The sequence below is a fragment of the Lepisosteus oculatus genome, chromosome 14, assembly GCF_040954835.1.
Source record: "Lepisosteus oculatus isolate fLepOcu1 chromosome 14, fLepOcu1.hap2, whole genome shotgun sequence".
Taxonomy (NCBI): domain Eukaryota; kingdom Metazoa; phylum Chordata; class Actinopteri; order Semionotiformes; family Lepisosteidae; genus Lepisosteus; species Lepisosteus oculatus.
Genome location: NC_090709.1, coordinates 42,071,852 through 42,091,520, shown reverse-complemented (window position 1 = coordinate 42,091,520; position 19,669 = coordinate 42,071,852). Strand labels below are relative to the sequence as shown.

The 19,669-nt window shown below is 48.9% G+C and overlaps 1 protein-coding gene and 2 long non-coding RNA genes across 3 annotated transcripts in view; 2 read left to right on the top strand and 1 right to left on the bottom strand.

Moving 5' to 3' along the window:
* Positions 1-19,669, bottom strand: part of LOC138243307 (uncharacterized) — a 176,176-nt gene that overhangs the window by 117,635 nt on the left and 38,872 nt on the right. The gene's annotated exons all lie outside the window — the stretch shown is intronic.
* Positions 887-5,811, top strand: LOC138243313 (uncharacterized). Its single transcript, XR_011192099.1, has 2 exons — positions 887-945; positions 5,452-5,811. It is a non-coding gene; the product is annotated as an uncharacterized lncRNA (long non-coding RNA).
* Positions 7,058-14,030, top strand: LOC107076036 (uncharacterized). Its single transcript, XM_069198803.1, has 2 exons — positions 7,058-7,793; positions 11,029-14,030. The coding sequence occupies exons 1-2, from the start codon at positions 7,115-7,117 to the stop codon at positions 12,012-12,014; spliced, it is 1,665 nt and encodes a 554-aa protein (XP_069054904.1). The 5' UTR covers positions 7,058-7,114; the 3' UTR covers positions 12,015-14,030.

Sequence of the window (19,669 nt, the reverse complement as noted above, 5' to 3'; positions counted from 1 at the left end):
CTGCTGTCCTGTCCAGGGTGAGCCCTGCCTTGTGCCTGTTGCTTGCTGGGACAGACCCCAGCTCCCCCAGTCTGTGACCCTGTCCTGGATACGGCACTTCGAAACTGGATGGATGCACACTGCGGTTTTTCCCCTCTGGCACACAAGGAGTCTGATCTGTTCTAGTAAACCGGGTTGAGATATGCTACACCTTGGCCAGCTCCACACACTTTCTACAACCTAGCACGGCATTGTGGGGCGTTGGTGGACCACCCTGGGCTGCCCTGGGCTGTGAGCTCTTAAATACCCGCTCAGGAAACGACTTGCACCTCATAATTACATAATTATAATTACATAAGTACACAGAAACGCGTTATTCCTGTATCCTTCTGGGCGTACGTATCACATCCAGACAGGATGGCAGCTGTAGGTCAGGGCGATAGTTTTTTTTTTTAAAACCGGGTCAGGTCGTAAATTAAGTCAAGTTATATGAATTCAGAGACCGAGCCACGTGATCACGCTCGGCCTCCCCCCTCCTGTCGGGAAACAATCCCGTATCTGAGAATCGCAGGTGGGTTTGTTTTGTTTTTTTTTCTTACGAGGAGCGAGGCACTGAAGTGTGTGCTGTGTGGGTTTTTTTTTATTGTGTGCTTCAGTGAACGGGAAAATAAAAATTCCGGCATCCGCCACCGCCCTCCGCCTTTTCCAAAACAACCCGCATCGTTTGCCAGTTATTATTATAGACCCTAGTTCCGCGAAGGTTTGACACGGAGGTTTTTCATTTGCGCCGGGGAGGAAAAAAAGTGACTTTTGTTGTTTAAAAACACTCCCCCACGAAACCCCACACAAGGTTGCATCTTTCCTCTGAAGCTCTTCCCTCAGATATAAACGAAAAAAAAACAAACATTTTTTTTAGAAATATCCAAGCCTGGGCGCGTTGGACCGACTCTCGCTGTTACCAGAAATGTGAGTGTTCCGATTATTTTTTTTTTTAGACGTTTGAGACAAGCAGGTATCTTGGGGACGAGGGACATATTTAGGATTCCTCTTCGGGTTACAGGCTTCATCGCTTCTCCCGGTTGTCTCCCCAGTTATGGGCAAAGACAGAGTGAATCCAGTGACCCTTCTAGGTTCTCTCTTGGGCCTTGGGTTCAGTTCCGGGGTGCAGTCTGGGGGGAGTCTGCATGTTTGTGAGTGAGTTTCCTCCCACAGTCCAGAGACAGGCTGGTGGATTAATTCCCTTCTGGGGAAATAGGCCCTGGTGTGGTGGGTGTCTGTGTGTTTGTGTTTCCCTGTCCATGGGGTTGTGTGTGTGTGTCCTGTGATGGACTGGTGTCCTGTCCAGGGTGTGTGTGTGTGTGTTCTGTGATGGATTGGTGTCCTGTCCAGGGTGTGTGAGTGTGTGTATGTCCTGTGATGGACTGGTGTCCTGTCCAGGGTGTGTGAGTGTGTGTGTGTGTGTGTGTGTGTCCTGTGATGGACTGGTGTCCTGTCCAGGGTGTGTGAGTGTGTGTGTGTGTGTCCTATGATGGATTAGTGTCCGGTCCAGGGTGTGTGAGTGAGTGTGTGTGTGTGTGTCCTGTGATGGACTGGTGTCCTGTCCAGGGCGTGTGAGTGTGTGTGTGTCCTGTGATGGACTGGTGTCCTGTCCAGGGTGTGTGAGTGTGTGTGTATCCTGTGATGGACTGGTATCCTGTCCAGGGTGTGTGTGTGTGTGTCCTGTGATGGACTGGTGTCCTGTCCAGGGTGTGTGTGTGTGTCCTATGATGGATTAGTGTCCGGTCCAGGGTGTGTGAGTGTGTGTGTGTGTCCTGTGATGGACCGGTGTCCTGTCCAGGGTGTTTGAGTGTGTGTGTGTCCTGTGATGGACTGGTGTCCTGTCCAGGGTGTGTGAGTGTGTGTGTGTGTCCTGTGATGGATTGGTGTCCGGTCCAGGGTGTGAGTGTGTCCTGTGATGGACTGGTGTCCAGTCCAGGGTGTGTGTGTGTGTCCTGTGATGGACACGTGTGTGTGTGTTGGGGGGGGTCTCCGATTGGCTGCAATCTGTTTGCTGCCGGTTCAGATCCTTTAAGCTTTGCAGCTGATGCTGGGACAGAGACAGGGGAGGTGTTGTCTTTCTGCTGGAGGAGAGAGAGGGGTAGAGAAGGTGAGGGGATTTGCACAAGTTGTCTGAGAATCGACGAGGACAGCACATCCGCTGACAAGCCCGTAAGAGACAAAGTCCGGTCTCGCCGTGTCGTCTGTCCAGGCAGTCGTCTTGATGTGGAAAGCATAGTGTTGACGCGAATCGGGGGGGTTGTTGTAGGCGGTGACCTCCGGTACCCGGGAACTCCTCGTAATTGCAGACCAAAACCCAAGTTGAGATCCCCCCCAACGCCCAAAAAAAGCGATCGGGACCGGCGTCAATATCGCACTGTCTCGTCTCGTCTCGTCTCCGTCCTGCGTCTCGCACGGAAGATCCGAAGGATTTTTTTTTAATTATTTTATTTGTTTAAGCTTAACAGAATAACACAAATTATCATCCGAACAACAGTACGTATAACAATGCAAGACAGAAAGATCGTCAAGGGTGCATATTACTACATAGATTCAAGTGATGAAAAAAGATTAAACACATTAAATTAAAAATAATGTCCGCACCGCTTTCAGATTTCTGCACTTCGAAATAATCCGCAAATACCCCCCCCTTACATCCAGTTTAAAATGCTCAGACAAAGGGTTCTTCCGGGACCACTTCCATCTTCTGCCATCTGGCAGAAGGTTCCGGTCACTCCAGTCGCACACAGACTGTCAGACCTTATTATGATCTCTCCAACATCCTTCTGTACCCACAACCACTGTACTCCTACACCACCACACACACATGTAAGCCAAAATTGTACTGCCCCCTCGATAGCCCAGTAAAATTGTAACAGGCATAATAATATTTAATATTAATTAAACATACTACTTTTAACCACACTATTTTTTGCACTGTTCCAAGAATTACCTTGCACTGTTTTTGTCCTGTTAAATTTTCTCTTCGGAATTTTGCACAGTTTTCGATGACTTGATTCCATGTTATTTATGTTATGTTATGACATGTTACTGTTATTGCTATTGCGGAGCTGCCCATTGTCTCATCTTCTGTCCTATTGATATACTGCACCTGAGTGACTCATGAGAAACACTTTTCATGATACTATGCACCTGTGAAGGTTTAATGACAATAAAGTTGAATTGAATTGAATTTTGTGTGTATATATATATATTGCCAGTATAATCAATTTATTACAAACGCCATTTTAATATGGTTTTCGATGGGGCTGAAACTTAACATCTTTTTCATCCAAACAAATATCAGTATTGGTCTCTTTTTTTAATATAGCTCTGCAACTTAGTCCAGAATTATTTATTTTTTTACCCTGGGACATAACCAAAACCCTCTCTTTTCTTTTTTTCTTCTTTAGAATATACTCTCTCTTTGTGCTTGTATTACGATGGTTCTTGAACTCTCGGAGGGCGGGACGCATTCCTTGTGAGGGCCGAAAAAAAGGTTCATTAACAACAACAAAAAGTCTCCTTCTTTGGGTTAATCCTGTTTTGGAACTCCCAGGGGAAAGGAGACGCAGGCCAGAGACCGATTGAAGAGAGGGAGAGACGGGCCTTTGTTGTGGTCCGGGCTGTTCAGAATCGGCTTTTATACACAAAGGGGATTATAGGAAGGGAAATTTAGCACTGGGGGGGTGGATTTTGTATTAGGGTGCTGGGTGTTTCTTGTTTACCACCCCACGTTTATATAGGATTTCGTCTTAAAGGGATATCGCATTCTGGGTGAAACGCAGGCCTGGGGGGACACCGTGTTTTGTCAATAGTGTGACTTGTGTTTTGACATTAATGTTACTGTAAAGAACCGGTCCCTGCCACAGATTGTGGTGAAAACAAGCATTTTTTGGTCATTTTTTTGTTTGACATCCGACACGCACGGAGAAACCCCCCCCTTCAAAAAGCCACGCAGAATCTCCTCGAAATTTCCACGCATCGAAATGAGGAGTGAAGGGATACGGGTCACCGAGAGCGGTTTGACCGCGTAGTGGTTCTTATAAAGCGCCTTTTCTTGACTTGGACGATCTCTCTGGTGGTGGGGACGGGGACATTACCAACTGAGAAGAGAGGTGCGCCTCTTCCCCGTTCTCAGAGCCATAAACGGTTCTATAAATCCCCAGGCGGGGCTGTTTTGGGGTTTTTGTGTCCCCCCAAGGGAGTTTTTGTGTAAAACGAAGAGTCGGTAGGTCGGAATTCAACGGGACCTCGGAGGCTCCCGGCGTGAGGGAGTGACGCGGCGGCTCCTTTCTGGAACATTCCGCTCCTGTCCTAGAGACGCACCCGACGTCCCGCTGGCGAAAGTGAAAATGTCAGGGAGCTGTCAAAACAATTTCCACGGCTCACGGCTCACGGCTGTCAAATCAACTTTCCCATGAAGGGGGGGACGTGACTTCTCGAAAGTCACGTCGCAAAAAAAAGCGTATCTGCCTTTGACAAGGGCGCAAGGGACCCGTTGGGCGGGTTCCAATGTCTCCAGAGAACTCAAGGACTTGTATAAAAGGCTAATAAATAAATAAAGGCTAAGAAAAGGAACACAGTGTTTGTTTGTTTGTTTGTTTGTTTGTTTGTTTGTTTTTATTTGGGGTTTTGCGAGCCGATGTCAAAGCTCGTTGGACGAGTTGTATGTTGGGAATTCGCATGAGCGCGGTTCCGGCAGGCGACTCTGCGAAGATTTCGCAGCAGTAGGAAAATAGGGACGTTTTTCATTTTGATTCGCCACATGTTATAATAATAATAATTGCTTACACTTATATAGCGCTTTTCTGGACACTCCACTCAAAGCGCTGCACAGGTAATGGGGAATCCCACTGCCACCACTCCAGGGTGTGTGAGTGTGAGTGTGTGTGTCCTGTGATGGACTGGTGTCCTGTCCAGGGTGTGTGAGTGTGTGTGTGTGTCCTGTGATGGACTGGTGTCCTGTCCAGGGTGTGTGAGTAAGTGTGTGTGTCCTGTGACGGACTGGTGTCCTGTCCAGGGTGTGTGAGTGTGTGTGTGTGTGTCCTGTGATGGACGTGTCCTGTCCAGGGTGTGAGAGTGTGTGTGTCTCCTGTGATGGACTGGTGTCCTGTCCAGGGTGTGTGAGTGTGTGTGTGTGTCCTGTGATGGACTGGTGTCCTGTCCAGGGTGTGTGTGTGTGTGTGTGTGTGTGTGTGTGTGTGTGTGTGTGTGTGTGTGTGTCCTGTCCAGGATGTGTGTGTGTGTGTCTCTGTGTGTTCTGTGATGGATTGGTGTCCAGTCCAGGGTGTATCCTGCCTTGTGCCTGTTGCCTCCGTCTCTCCTGCGACCCTGAATTGGAAGAGGCAGTTAGAAAATGGAGGCGTGGATAAGCACTGTATTGTCTTTTGTAGACTCTGCTGCACCTACCTTGGGTTAATCCTGTCTTTGCAGGGGTGATCCAGCTTCCTAGTCATACAGCCCAGGAGGGGAGGGGGAGCGGACTAAACCAGACACGCTGAACGTGTTTTCACCTCTGTTCATTCTTTAGTTTTTTTTTCCTAAGACGGGTTGTTGTCAGGTGAGGGAGCGCAGGGGGAACTGGTCTCAAGCAGCCCAGAAGCACCGTTTAGCTCCGACCTGTCGAGCACAATGGTATCCGTGCCGAAGAGCCCAGTTTCTAATTGGTTCTAATCGTCTCTCTGTTGCTCTGTTGTTGTTGTTGTTGTTGTTGTTGTGGTTGTGGTTGAGAGATTATTCATTTGACATTTGTAAAAAAATTAAATAAATGCGGGCCATCCCGATTTATGAGTCGAGTTTCTAAACCGATTGCGTTAGTTTTGCAACTATTACATGAAGGCCGAAGTATATAACATATAAACCGTTTGTCCGTTTTAGCTCGCGTCGTTTAATTGAGCTGAGTTTTTATCTCTTCGATGCTGTAAAATGTTGATGTTAGAAAATGCTTGGAACATCTGTTTGCTGCTCTTTGTTGAGGTAGTTTTCGTAATTTATTGAACAGTGATGTGACATACGATTCTGCTCCATAGAAACGGTGATTTGCGCGTTTCACGATATTTAACTAAACTGTACATATATCTGTATTGAACGTGTTCACATTGTGATTTAGCCACGATCATGAGAATTTATTACAGGGCTATTTCTAAAAGGTCAGAGTTCGTTGTTTTATGCTCCACATTTAATACAAACGTTTCCAAAACATTGTATATCTGCCGCTTAATGGTTTTAAAAATAATAAATTGTTTGTCATAAAAATGCTGGTATTGTGCGCGTAAGTGAACCGCATTTAACAGCTAATGTTACCCTTTTTCTAATGTCAGCAATGTGGTTAAATGTGGAACTGTCCGGTATAATACTTTTACTGAGCGTCAAAACATACAACCAAATGAGAAAAGGTATCCGAAAAGATGAAATGACAGAAGAAAATCCTAAATTAATACCCTGCTAGAGAGAATTACAAATCAGAACACAATAAATTAAATTTTTCCAAACAGGATTTTTTATTAGTGAATGATATACACCTGGTATTGCTAACAGATTAATTATAACCAAAATAGTCTTCTTCCATATGACGTGTTGCAAAGTTTCACATCATATCAAATTCCTTGAATTCACATTTCAGATGCTTGACGGTAACGTTTTGCAACGCCATCAAAACAAAAACATGTCAACAAACAAACGTCACGGTTTATTTGCCAGCCCCACGGTTTAGAAAGTGTTAGTTTAACAGAATAAATCCCAGGAAAAACATGTTACTTCCCTACACACAACGATAAAGACATATCTGCCGGGAGTTGTCCAAATTGATTTCCAGTTCGTATTTTCAGACATTGTGTTCCAGAAGGATATAAAATGAAATCCCTAATGTGATTCATTTCCACATCAACCAAGAACAAATAAACTGTAAAATCTGGGGGGGTCAGTACTTTTCCTTTTGTGCTTGATGTCGTTGTTGTTTCATATATAGTACTGTGTACTACTAGAATTGATGTACTAAGACTTGTTCTGTGCAAGTTGAAAAAAAAGTAATCGAGAGAGAGAGAGAGGGCCCCAATCCAAATCTGACTGACTTGCATGCTTTTCTTGTTTAAATGAAATGTGCTTAAACGAGGAACAATCCTCATTTTGGAGAAAGAAATATGTTTTCCTTTTCAGCGTGTTCGCCTACGTCTGCCATGGCAACAGTTACCAAGGACGCTCAGCCTGCGACGGAAGATCCGGTCAAGTGCGCCACTCGCTTCCTGTTCGGGGAGACACACGCGCAGGCGGTACTTCCGGTTTCTTGTGTGCGTTCAATGCCGATGCTGGGTGGGCGCCTCCGGGGGCTGGAAACCGCACGAACCGTTTTTTAAAACCCGCCCGCAGCCGCGCCGGCCGAAGAAAGATGACGGACTGGCTGTTCCCTCTCGAAACCGAGCTGCAGTCCTTCACGGAGGTGCTGCTCAAGGCGATCGTGTACGAGGTGTCGGACGTGTTCCGCAACAAGATGTCCGACTCCGAGGACGCGTTTCGGGCCAGGCTCCACAGGCTTTCCCAGATCCTGGCCCGGCGGGCCGTGTTTAAGATAATCAAGTTTGTCGAGGGCACTTTCGGGACGGAGATTTTGCTCTTGAAGCAGGAGGTGGAGACCCTGCGGTCGAAGCTGCAGTTCTGCGAGACGGGAGGAGATCGGGGACGGATAGAGGGATCCCCACGGATGTATCTCGGGTACACGCCTCCCTGTGAAGCCACGGGAGAAATCAAAGAAGAAATTCACGTCAAATGGGAGCTGTCGGGTAAGTGTAGCGCTTCGTAAGAGCTTGGCGTTTTAAAACCCCTCCGTCGCTGTTTTGATCGGGGCGGGGGAGACGCCAGATCACGCACAACCCCAGCACGTAGATGATGGTGGGTGTAGGTGATGCCGTCTTCACTCGATCGTTTTCGAGACGGGGCTTGGCGAATCGAGCTCTGATGAGCTTGATCTCCGTCGATGACAGCCGGACACGGGACAGCGCCCGGCGCGGTGCTTTTTGTTTTTCGAGAGCTGATCGATCGCCTGGTCCGCTGCAGGCGTGTGATCGCGGTGTTGCGGGTCGGCCTCAGACGCCGTAGACACACGGTGCATCGGCTGTGTTGAGGCGGATCGATATGCATTTCGGGTACGTGCGTAACGTGAGAAAAGAGCCTGCACGGGGTGTCCATTCATTCTCATTATTCACTATCGCAATAGGGGTTTCGTCACATCTGCGACCAGCCACAGTTCCTCAGCAAGTCAAAATAATGAAAACGGATAATAATAATAATAATAATTGCTTACACTTATATAGCGCTTTTCTGGACACTCCACTCAAAGCGCTTTACAGGTAATGGGGACTCCCCTCCACCACCACCACCAATGTGCAGCATCCACCTGGATGATGCGACGGCAGCCATAGTGCGCCAGAACGCTCCCCACACACCAGCTCTCAGTGGGGGAGGAGAGCAGAGTAATGAAGCCAATTCATAGAGGGGGATTATTAGGAGGCCATGATTGGTAAGGGCCAATTGGAAATTTGGCCAGGACACCGGGGGATAATACCGTGTACCCTAAAAAAAGGTGGTATAAATAAAGTCATTATGACGTTGCTTGGATTATATTATTAATATGAGGGGGTGTCCTGTTTTGGTGAACTCTTGGCCTTGGGATTTAAAGGGAAATTTTAGGCCAGACAGTGTTAGCAGATCGGTGTCTGTGGGGTTTTCTGGATCTTGTCTATGATGTTTTCAGCTCTTCTCCCAGATGGGTTTCCTTTTCTGGGATAGATGAAAAAGCGGGAGTTTTTCCATCATGTTTGACATCTGCGGATTGAATTTTTACTTTTGCCGTTCAAGGGGTGTCAGGTCTTCTTCCGGTCAAACAAAGAGCATAAAGACAGCCTTTTGATTATTGGGAATTTCCCACTGGAGCTCAGCAGGTGGGAGCCTGGTCAGTACCTGGAGGGGAGACTCCTGGGAAAAACTGAGGTTGCTGCTGGGAGAGGTGTGAGTGGGGCCAGCAGGGGGCGCTCTCACCCTGCGGTCTGTGTATCTAATATGTTAACAAGCATATAACTTCACCTGCATCTTATATTATAGTGACTGACGTTGCTTTGAACGTGATCTGTAAATAATAATAATTGCTCACACTTATATAGCGCCTTTCTGGAAACTCAAAGCACTTTACAGGTAATGGGAAATCCCACTACCGCCACCAAGTATACTGTTCAGCGACTATATTCAACAAATAAAAGGAGATGAAAAAAATAATCTCGTTAGCCCAAGCAAAAATGGGGTAAAAAACGACCGTCTGGCAACATAATTCGAATTGATCGCTTCGGTCAGGTAGTTAATACACAAGTGAAGGCCTTATTTGCCAATATTTCGTGTCGCATGGTGATTTTACAGTGACAAAACAGGAGGCCTTCGCCCTGACGTCTTAAAAGGTCAGGAAGTGTCGCCGTGCTTTCGAAGGTGAAGGAGCCTTTATTGCCCGATTTGTCCTGCCTATCAAGAGCTCGTAAACCTGTAACCCGCAATACAAAACCATATTGAACAACATCCCTCAATCAGTACACTTCCAGCGTTAATCCCGAGATATCGGGTAAAATTTGGCCAGGACGCCGGGGTTACACCCCTACTCTTTTCGAGAAACGCCCTGGGATTTTTAATGACCACAGAGAGTCAGGACCTCGGTTTGACGTCTCATCCGAAGGACGGCGCCTGTTTTACAGTATGGTGTCCCCGTCACTATACTGGGGCATCAGGACCCACACAGACCGCAGGGTGAGAGCGCCCCCTGCTGGCCCCCACTAACACCTCCTCCCAGCAGCAGCCTTAGTTTTTCCCAGGAGTCTCCCCTCCAGGTACTGACCAGGCTCACACCTGCTGAGCTCCAGTGGGGGGGCTGCCAGTTGTGAGTTGCAGGGTGATCTGGCTGCTGGGCAGTACACTTCCAGCACTGTAAGATGGAAAAACCCCCAAATCGGAAAATTAGCTTCTAAAAAGACCTCACCCAATAATAAGACCCTGGCCTGCAGACAGCCTCTTCGGTGTTTCAACGATGTGATGACTTTAAGCAGCTGCTCTCTTAGTCTTTCTGCACCTGGAGAGAAAATGCCGGGTCGATCGGAGGGAACTTGATCGTATGGAATTTGTTCCTGAAGGAAGATGACACTCCTATTACTGAAGCAGGTGAGAGCTTGGCTTTGGTCTCTCACGGACATCTGCTTCCATCTAAAGGTGTTCCTTGTGGAACTGGAGCCCAGCACGTGGGAGCCTGGTCAGTACCTGGAGGGGAGACCTCCTGGGAAAAACTAAGGTTGCTGCTGGAAGAGGTGTGAGTGGGACCAGCAGGGGGCGCTCACCCTGCGGTCTGTGTGGGTCCTGATGCCCCAGTATAGTGACGGGGGAACACTGGACTGTAAAAGGGCACCGACCATCGGATGAAACAAAACCGGGGTCCTGACTCTCTGCCCTCATTAACAATCCCGGGGCGTTTCTCGAAAAGAGTAGGGGTGTCACCCCAGTGTCCTGGCCAAATTTCCCATTGCCCCTCGCCAATCATGGCCGCCTAATAATCCCCATCTCCGAACTGGCTTCATCACTCTGCTCTCCTCCCCACTGCTGGGTGGTGAGCGTACTGGCGCACAATGGCTGCCGACGCATCCTGCAGGTGGGGGCTACCCATTGGTGGCGGCAGTGGGATTCCCCCATTACATGTATGGCGAGTGGAGTGTCCGGGAAAAGCGCGATATAAGTGAAAGGAATGGGCATTATTAAATGTTGTTGGGCGGCTCGATATGCTCCCCACCTGTTAGTGTTGGCCTCTTTGGTCCCAGGTTTTAATTGTAAACGTTGTCGGCGTCGGTATTTGGACCGATGGAGTGCTGGAACGCTTTTTTTCTCCATTGTGCCGGGTGTTACTTTCCACTGCTTCTCTTTATCCGCGAGGTCCGTCCGAGCTCGGCGCGGCTCAGCTAGTAACCCTCTCGATCTCTTGTGCGGTCTGTTTAGGTACAGAGGTCGGGGCTCTCTCTGACGCTGGGGAAGGGGCTCCCCTTGAACAGCAGCTCAGCGAGGAGGAGGAGGAGTGGGGCTCCCGTCTGATGCAGGAGACGGGGCTCCCGTCTGCAGAGGGGAAAGAGACACTCGGGGAGGCCGAGAGCAGGCCGAGGCTGGGGGATCCGGGCTCCGCGCCCGCGGTGAAGTCGGAGCCCGAGTTCGAGACACCCGGGCTCCTCGGGTCCGACGACTTCCCGGAAACGTTTGACGGCTGCGACAGCCCACCCCCCGCGCCCGCGGGAGAGCGCGGGGAGGCCAAGCCGGAGGTTCCTGACGTCGCCGCCGCCGCCGCCGAGGTCCCGGCGGGCGTGCCCGGCCGCCCTGACCGCCCCTTCGCCTGCACCCACTGCGGCAAGGGCTTCAGCCGGGCCAGCACCCTGCGCACCCACCTGCGCGTCCACACGGGCGAGCGGCCCTTCCGCTGCGCCCACTGCCCCACCAGCTTCAGCCAGTCCAGCAGCCTGAAGAGCCACCTGCGCGTCCACACGGGCGAGCGGCCCTTCGGCTGCGCCCAGTGCGGCAAGAGCTTCAACGACCCCAGCACCCTGCGCACCCACCGGCGCATCCACGCCGGCGAGCGGCCGTTCGGCTGCGCCCAGTGCGGCAAGGGCTTCAGCCAGGCCAGCACCCTGCGCGCCCACCTGCGCGTCCACACGGGCGAGCGGCCCTTCGGCTGCGCCCAGTGCGGCAAGAGCTTCGGCGACCCCAGCACCCTGCGCAAGCACCGGCGCATCCACACGGGCGAGCGGCCCTTCCGCTGCGCCCAGTGCGGCCGCGGCTTCTGCCAGTCGGGCAGCCTGACCACCCACCTGCGCGTCCACACGGGCGAGCGGCCCTTCGCTTGCGGGGCCTGCGGGAGGGGCTTCACCACCTCGAGCAGCCTGAGGAGCCACCACTGCGCCGGGGCTGAGCCGCCCGCCGCCGTCGTGATCGCCTAGGATTCTGGGAAGGGCCGGGCTGGCGTCTCTGTTCTAGAGAGCCGCCGTCGAGGGGGGAAGGAGGGGGGGGGGAGACCAGAGTTACCTGGTCGGCACGAGACGGCGACGATCACTTGACCAGGGTGTCATGAGCTACCGAGGAGCTGGCTGGAACTGGTGGGGGGGGGGTGTTAAGCGTTTGGCGTCCGGGCGCTGCAGAACGAGCACTCCGCCTGACCGCCCACTGGGGCTCGGCCATCGGGGCACGTGACGATCCGCGCTCCTCGTGCGGACACACGCCGACGGAACCCCGAGGACTCCCCCGCCCCTCCTTAGGCGAGAGCCATCGACTCCGCTGCTTGTGCCAGCGCCAGCTGCCCTATCGCCCTGCGGCTCCCAGCTGGCAGCCCCGCCCCCCCCCCCACTGGAGCTCAGCAGGTGTGAGCCTGGTCAGTACCTGGAGGGGAGACTCCTGGGAAAAACTGAGGTTGCTGCTGGGAGAGGTGTTAGTGGGGCCAGCAGGGGGCGCTCTCACCCTGCGGTCCGTGTGGGTCCTGATGCCCCAGTATAGTGACGGGGGACACTGGACTGTAAACAGGCGCCGTCCTTCGGATGAGACGTCAAACCGAGGTCCTGACTCTCTGTGGTCATTAAAAATCCCAGGGCGTCTCTCGAAAAGAGTAGGGGTGTAACCCCGGCGTCCTGGCCAAATTTACAATTGGCCCTTACCAGTCATGGCCTCCTAATAACCCCCCTCTCTGGACTGGCTTCATCCCTCTGCTCTCCTCCCCACTGAGAGCTGCTGTGTGGGGAGCGTTCTGGCGCACTATGGCTGCCGTCGCATCATCCAGGTGGGGGCTGCACATTGGTGGCGGTAGTGGGATTCCCCCTGACCTGTACAGAGCTTGGAGTGGAGTCTCCAGAGAAGCGATTAAAAGGGTCAGCAATTATTAGTAATTAAAACCGACAGTCGGCTCGTGATAATGTATTGCAGGACAGTTGTGCTGTCATATGATTACCACACAAAGTACGCCATCTCGTAAGTATAAGATAACTCTGTGTTGGGGTTTTTTTTCCTTGATGGCAGCAATGCGTTTCTGGACCTTTCCAATTTGATATTTTAACTTCATTTTCAACATTGTGTCCCAAAATCACAGAGAGCCCACCCCCCCTTGCAGAAGGCTGGAATTGTACAGACTTGTTTAAAAAAACATGGTTTTATTATATATATATATTGTGCTAAGTTAAAAGAGATGCTGTAATCCTGTACAGCACAGGAAGGTCCTACAAGTCAGTGGGTACCTGGAGTCAAAATCGCAAGATTTGTTCTCAAACAAATGATGCACTACGGTTTTTAAAAGACTATTTGTCACCTTTTGGCATGCAGTCGTTGTGATACGGCGAAAAGGGATTTTTTTTTTAACTTGTTGCCTGCGCAGATCAGCACGCGCAAAAAAACGCAACTGTTGGACGCACAGACAGATTCACGCCTCCTGGCTCTGGACTGAGACGTTCTTGAACGTCAGCCGTCGTTTCAGGTGAAATGCACTTTAACCTGCGTTGCGGGTTGTGGTTCGATCCGTTCCTCGTTCCGTGGCTGGTTCTCGTTGATCCCTGCTCTGGGGTGGATTAAGAACCCCTGGAAACGTCTTCTGCCGCCGAAGAGCCGACAGTGCATCAGTATTAAAAGACTTATTCGACAGTATTCAGTCCCAGCAACAGCATAGCTGTTGTGTGTTTTTAACCTGTGTTGGGTCCGTCCTAAACCTTGTTTTTTTTTCCCTCACATCAGGGATAGGAAGACAATCTGTTGTGTCAAAAAACTTCCGGGCGTCAGATTATCGCAGGAGCGAGTTTAAAATCTTCTAATGCCGTGTATGTTTTTTTTGCGTATTTAAATGTGTTGTGTCCTAAATGCCATATTTCTGGGAACGGAAGGGAGTCGGCGCCGTTGGGCCTGGTTCAGAAAAATGCACAGAGACACGTGGCCCTCTCTCTGTCTCCTTGTTTCCCTAATAAAAAAGTATTTCAGACGTGCACGGAACTGAGCTGTGACTTCCTGAATCTCTGTATTTTAGCTCCGCGGACAGGGATGCAGACTCGGTTCTGTTCTCGAAGAAAAGGTAAGTAGATAATCGTAAAACACTACCTTCTCATAGGTGTAGGGGAGGTAAGAACACGGAGAGCATATTTAATAGTAATTATTTAGTTTACGGGCGGAAGTCCCGCAGTCCAGTGAGTCTTATAGCTCAGGGGTCCCCCAGTCCAGTGAGTCTTATAGCTCAGGGACCCCAATACTGGTGCTGGGGTCCTCAGTCCAGTGAGTCTTATAGCTCAGGGGACCCCACTCCAGTGAGTCTTATAGCTCAGGGGTCCCCAATCCTGGTGCTGGGGTCCCCCAGTCCAGTGAGTCTTATAGCTCAGGGGTCCCCAATCCTGGTGCTGGGGTCCCCAGTCCAGTGAGACTTATAGCCCAGGGGTCCCCAGTCCAATGAGTCTTACAGCCAAGGGGTCCCCCAGTCCAATGAGTCTTACAGCCCAGGGGTCCCCAGTCCATTGAGTCTTATATCTCAGGGGTCCCCAGTCCAGTGAGTCTTATATCTCAGGGGTCCCCAGTCCAGTGAGTCTAATAACTCAGGGGTCCTCCTGTCCAGTGAGTCTTATATCTCTGGGAACCCCAGTCCAGTGAGTCTTACAGCTCAGGGACCCCAATACTGGTGCTGGGAACCCCAGTCCAGTGAGTCTTACAGCTCAGGGACCCCAATACTGGTGCTGGGGTCCCCAGCCTAGTGAGTCTTACAGCTCAGGGGTCCCCAGTCCAATGAGTCTTATAGCTCAGGGGTCCCCCAGTCCAGTGAGTCTTATAGCTCAGAGTTCCCCCAGTCCAGTGAGTCTTAAAGCTCAAGGGGACCCCAGTCCAGTGGGTCTTTTCTTTTTTTTTCCCCCTTGGTGGCAGCGATGCGTTTCCGTACCGTCTCGCCGCGTTCCCCTGCTGCCTCCAAGAAGTAAGACTAAGGTCGTTATTTTTTTATCGAGTGCGCGTCTGTTGTTACGGAGCCATTGGCGCCCTCTAGCGACCAGAGGAGGTATTTCTGCAGCTCCAACTTGAATTTTTCCCTGTCGGGAGCCTCGGATCACCCAGCTCCCGGACACCCGTCGGATCAGACCTGTTCGCTTCTTCCTCCGTCCGCAGAAGAAAAGAGGCCGTGTCAGTTTGAAATCTCCCGCCGCAGACCGGGCAGGTGTTCTGTGCTCACGTCAGTGGGTTTTTTTTTAAATAAAAACGCTTTATACATCTAATAAATTGTGACACTGGCTCAGGCAGTCGATGGAACTGTAGTCTTGTGGTTTTATTTTAACTGTGCGTGTGTCCACAACACCCGTGTGCGTTTGAACTGGCTTAATCGATGTCGATTGTGACTTAATAGATTTGCGCAGAGGTGGCCACCGACCCGCTTGATTGGTGCAGAGGCGGGCAATTGTGGACACACCCGATTGGTTCATGGGGAAGACGACGGTCGGTTCCGATTGGTTCACAGAGATGACCACAGAGGCTTCTGATTGGGTCAGAGAGAAGACTATAGAGTATAGACACCCTTCATTGGCTCAAAGATAGGCGACAGTGGGCACCTCTCATTGGCTCACAGGGAAGACCGCTGACAGTGCCCGCAGAGAAGCGCACAGACACTCCTGATCGGTTTCAGAGATGCTGATAATGGAAACTCCTGATTGGCTCGCTAAGAAAGCGGAGCGGAGGAGATACTGTGTAAATATACTGTATTTGTTTTGCGGTTGAACTGCGTGAGTGTTTCACAGAGTTACAACCCACCTGCCTTCAAAAAAGACGATATTTTTAGTGTCTGCTTGAGGGGGCCCTCGAACCTGTGTTTTGAGAAGCGGAAATACTGCGCCGCAGTTCAGAAATATCTGTCTAGCGAGCCACTGACGATAATCCCCTGTAAAAAAACACCTTTTTTTTGGACTGTTCAACAGCCACTTAAGCAAATCGAGAGAAATTTTCTAGCCCTCCTATCCCAAACAAAAAAGTTAAACATGTACAACAGTAGGAGTTTCTTATTCCCTGTTCATGGATTTTTGATTTGGTATACAAAAACTACACAACTTCACAACAGGAAAAATAAATTATTCCCACTCACCGGCACATAAGCACTACACAACTTCACAACAGGAAAATAAATTTGTGGCACTGATTGGTACATAAAACCCACACAACTTCACGACAGGAAAATGAAATCTATAGCAATGATTGGTGTATTAAAAACTACCCAACTTCACTTAGGTGAAAAATAAATAAATGACACTGAATGGCACAAAATCACTACACAACTTCACGGGTCCAGAGAAGAGCAACTGGATCCATTCTAGGATCTTGAAGGAACCGAATCTCTTTAGTTGAAGCACTTCCTGCCTCTGGACTGGGGAAGGGACAGTCACTTATAGTTTATAATCATGACGTTTTAAAAAAAAAATACACCACCCAGAGTTGGCTCTTTCTCCACTTTCAGCTCACAGACTCAAGCTGACCCTGCGGTCTGATAGCAGTCTTGCTCAGCCAGTGCTGCTGGAAAGGACTTTTTTTCAGTCACAGGGTGTAGCAGCGTGGGAGTGGGCGGGGCCGAGTGCGAGTTCCGGTGAAAAGGCCACGCCCCCCGCCCCAAACTGAGGACCAGAAGCAATGCTGTGATGTCACCAGGACCATTTTACAAAACAATGTTGAATGTATCTGCACACAGTGACCTGCATTAGCCCCTAAGATTTCCTGTCCTGTGCCCAGCTGAGATTTATATATTTTGAAATGACATCAATTGATATCATCCAGGTGGGGGCTGCACATTGGTGGCGGTAGTGGGATTCCCCATTACCTGCAAAACGCTTTGAGTGGAGTCTCCAGGAAAGCGCTATTTAAGTGTAAGCAATTATTATTATTATTATTATTATTATTATTATTATTATTATATCATCCTTCATGTAATTACTGTACTTAATTCACAGGATAGATACTTCTGTCATGTACAGAGCAGATGTATATATTTTAAAGGACATGAAATTCTCCCATCTTCCATGCAGTCTCATATTTCATGATATATCATGTACAGAACTGAGATTAATGTATTTCAAATGAAATGAAAAAGCTTCTTATTTCAAAAAGGTTCTTATTTCATTAGGCAAATATTTCTATCATTTACAGAACGGATTTATATTTTTGAAATGACATGAAATTCTATCATCTTTCATATCATGACTTGTTTCATGAGATAGATCATGTACAGAACTGAGATTTATCATTTTGAAATGTCATACAATTCTAATTCGATGTACATATTGCGTTGGACAAATATTTCGATCAGGTACAGACCCATCTTAACATTTATGAACTTAATTAATAAGCTTACTCTGCAATTCTCTAAGATAGCAGATCGCACGGTCAGCTCTGTCCTGAGTTGTTTTAAAAAGATCAAAAGTCATTTTTAGGAAATGTTATTTTTTTAAGATGAATGCATGTTTTACGTTCTGTTTGCTGTTTCTTATAATTGTTACAGAGGTAAAGTGCCTTTTCAAGCGAAATTATGACTATTTTCAGATGCATTCTTCAGAAACTGAACTTGCGTTTTCAATAAAGTTTGTGGACTCTTAATTGCTTAATTGACGAAGTCTCCTGATTGGCCGGGGTGCGATCTCACCCAGGTGGTGTGAGAGAGGTCTGTGGTTCAGACCGGAGAGAAACGTCATTTGTCGGATCAGATCACAGGAGAGAGAGAGCGGAGGTCCTGTCGTGAACACAGCAGAGCTGACTGGGCTCGGAAGCAGCGGTACCGCGTGTGGGTGATGTACAGTGTTCAGCGCAAACTTCATACTGACCGCTGTGGGTCAGTTCTAACGAGCTCTCGGAGAGCACGCTGCTGTCTGGAGAAGAGCTACAGCTCTGAGCTCAATGCTACGAAAAACCGTGCGGAGTCAAGTTGGAGACCAGCTGAACTTGTGCTTAATACACAAAGGGCTCAGCATTGCTGTCTTAATTAGCACGAAGTACAAGACGCTCTGAGTCGGAGCATTTCAATTAATTTAAACCGTAAATGAATGTTGGTCGCGTTAATATAGAACTATTACTTTGTGTCGTGTTTATGTTTAACGGGATGTTCCTGTTTTTAATTTAACAGGGTCATTCATGCTAAATTATACCAGATGAGTGTACGAGATTACTAACGCCATACTCAAGTGCAATCAGTCCCGACACAAACGAGAGCAGCAGTTGCGGGTTTGAATTTGAACGCGAATCCTATTGAAGCGGGTTTTATTTGCACTGATACATGACGAAGATTCATACGGAGATCCTTCATATGTAAGCGAACGGTTTTTCCGGTTGTATGTACAATATATACATTTGTGTCTGCACAAGTCTTCTGCACATTTAGAGGAGACATGCTGCACTTTATCCAAGTGTGTTTTTAATTTGTGTGAAGTTGGAGACCAGGTGAACTTGTGCTTAATACACAAAGGGCTCAGCATTGCTGTCTTAATTAGCACGGACTACTAGACGCTCTGAGTCGGAGCATTTCAATTAATTTAAACCGTAAATGAATATGGAGAATTATTACTTTGTGTCGTGTTTATGTATAACGGAATGTTCCTGTTTATACTTCTAAAAAGGGCATTTATGTTAATGTTGGTCACGTTAATATAGAACTATTACTTTGTGTCGTGTTTGTGTATAATGGGATGTTCCTGTTTTTAATTTAAGAGAGTCATTCCTGCTAAATTATACCAGATGAGTGTACGAGACGACTGCGTTTGATTTTGAAGGCGAATCCTATTAAAGGACTTTTATTTGCATTGATAAATGATGAAGATTCATACGGAGATCCTTCATATGTAAGCGAACGTTTAATTTCGGTTGTATGTATAATTTATACATTTGTGTCTGCACAAGTCTTCTGCACTGTTAGGGGGTGACATGTTGCACTTTATCCCAGTTTGTTTTTAATGTGTGTAACGTCTCTATTTGAGGCTGCGAGTTAGTTACGGTATGTCCAACAGTGGACAAAGGCGAGGACCACATCTTCCTCACCGCGGAGTCAGTCAATAGTGACTAAAAGCACCAGCTAATGTCCAGAAACGTTTGTATTTTTTTTTTTACACGGATCAGAAAATAAGGTACTGGTACGTGGTTTCATCTCCAGGTAAGAAAACGTGATTTTTGCCGCTCACAAAACGTTCCGCTTTGGCGATTAATGCAGCAGATCTGTTTCACTTCATGTCGGGTAAAGACCCACCCGATTGGTCCAGAGAGGAGCCAAGGGAATCTTCCGATTGGTTCACAGGATGGTACCCAAGACGCACCCGATTGGTCCAGAGGTCAGCCAAGGGAATCTCCTGATTGGTCCAGAGGGCAGCTCTGGGAGGGCTCTGTCTGAAAGTGCGCTGGGCAGTAGTAGCGGGCGCTTAAGGAGAGTTCAGGATGTCCGAGGTCTGTTCGCCTCCAGGTCTTCAGACCTCAGACTTTCCTCCGAGCAGACCTCTGAATGAGGTGAAGAAGGGGTAAGAGAGCCTGTGGACAACACGCCTGTGTCTTTCCAGGACGGGTCACCAGAACAGCAGCTCTGGACCGGAGCAGTCGGGACTCAGTGGAGCACAGGCTGCCTTCAGTCATGTTTATT

Coding starts and splice junctions, on each gene's coding strand:
- LOC107076036 (XM_069198803.1), top strand. CDS start 7,115: ATGTGCTTAAACGAGGAACAATCCTCATTTTGGAGAAAGAAATATGTT. Junction 7,794..11,028: donor CGTCAAATGGGAGCTGTCGG/GTAAGTGTAGCG, acceptor CGGTCTGTTTAG/GTACAGAGGTCGGGGCTCTC.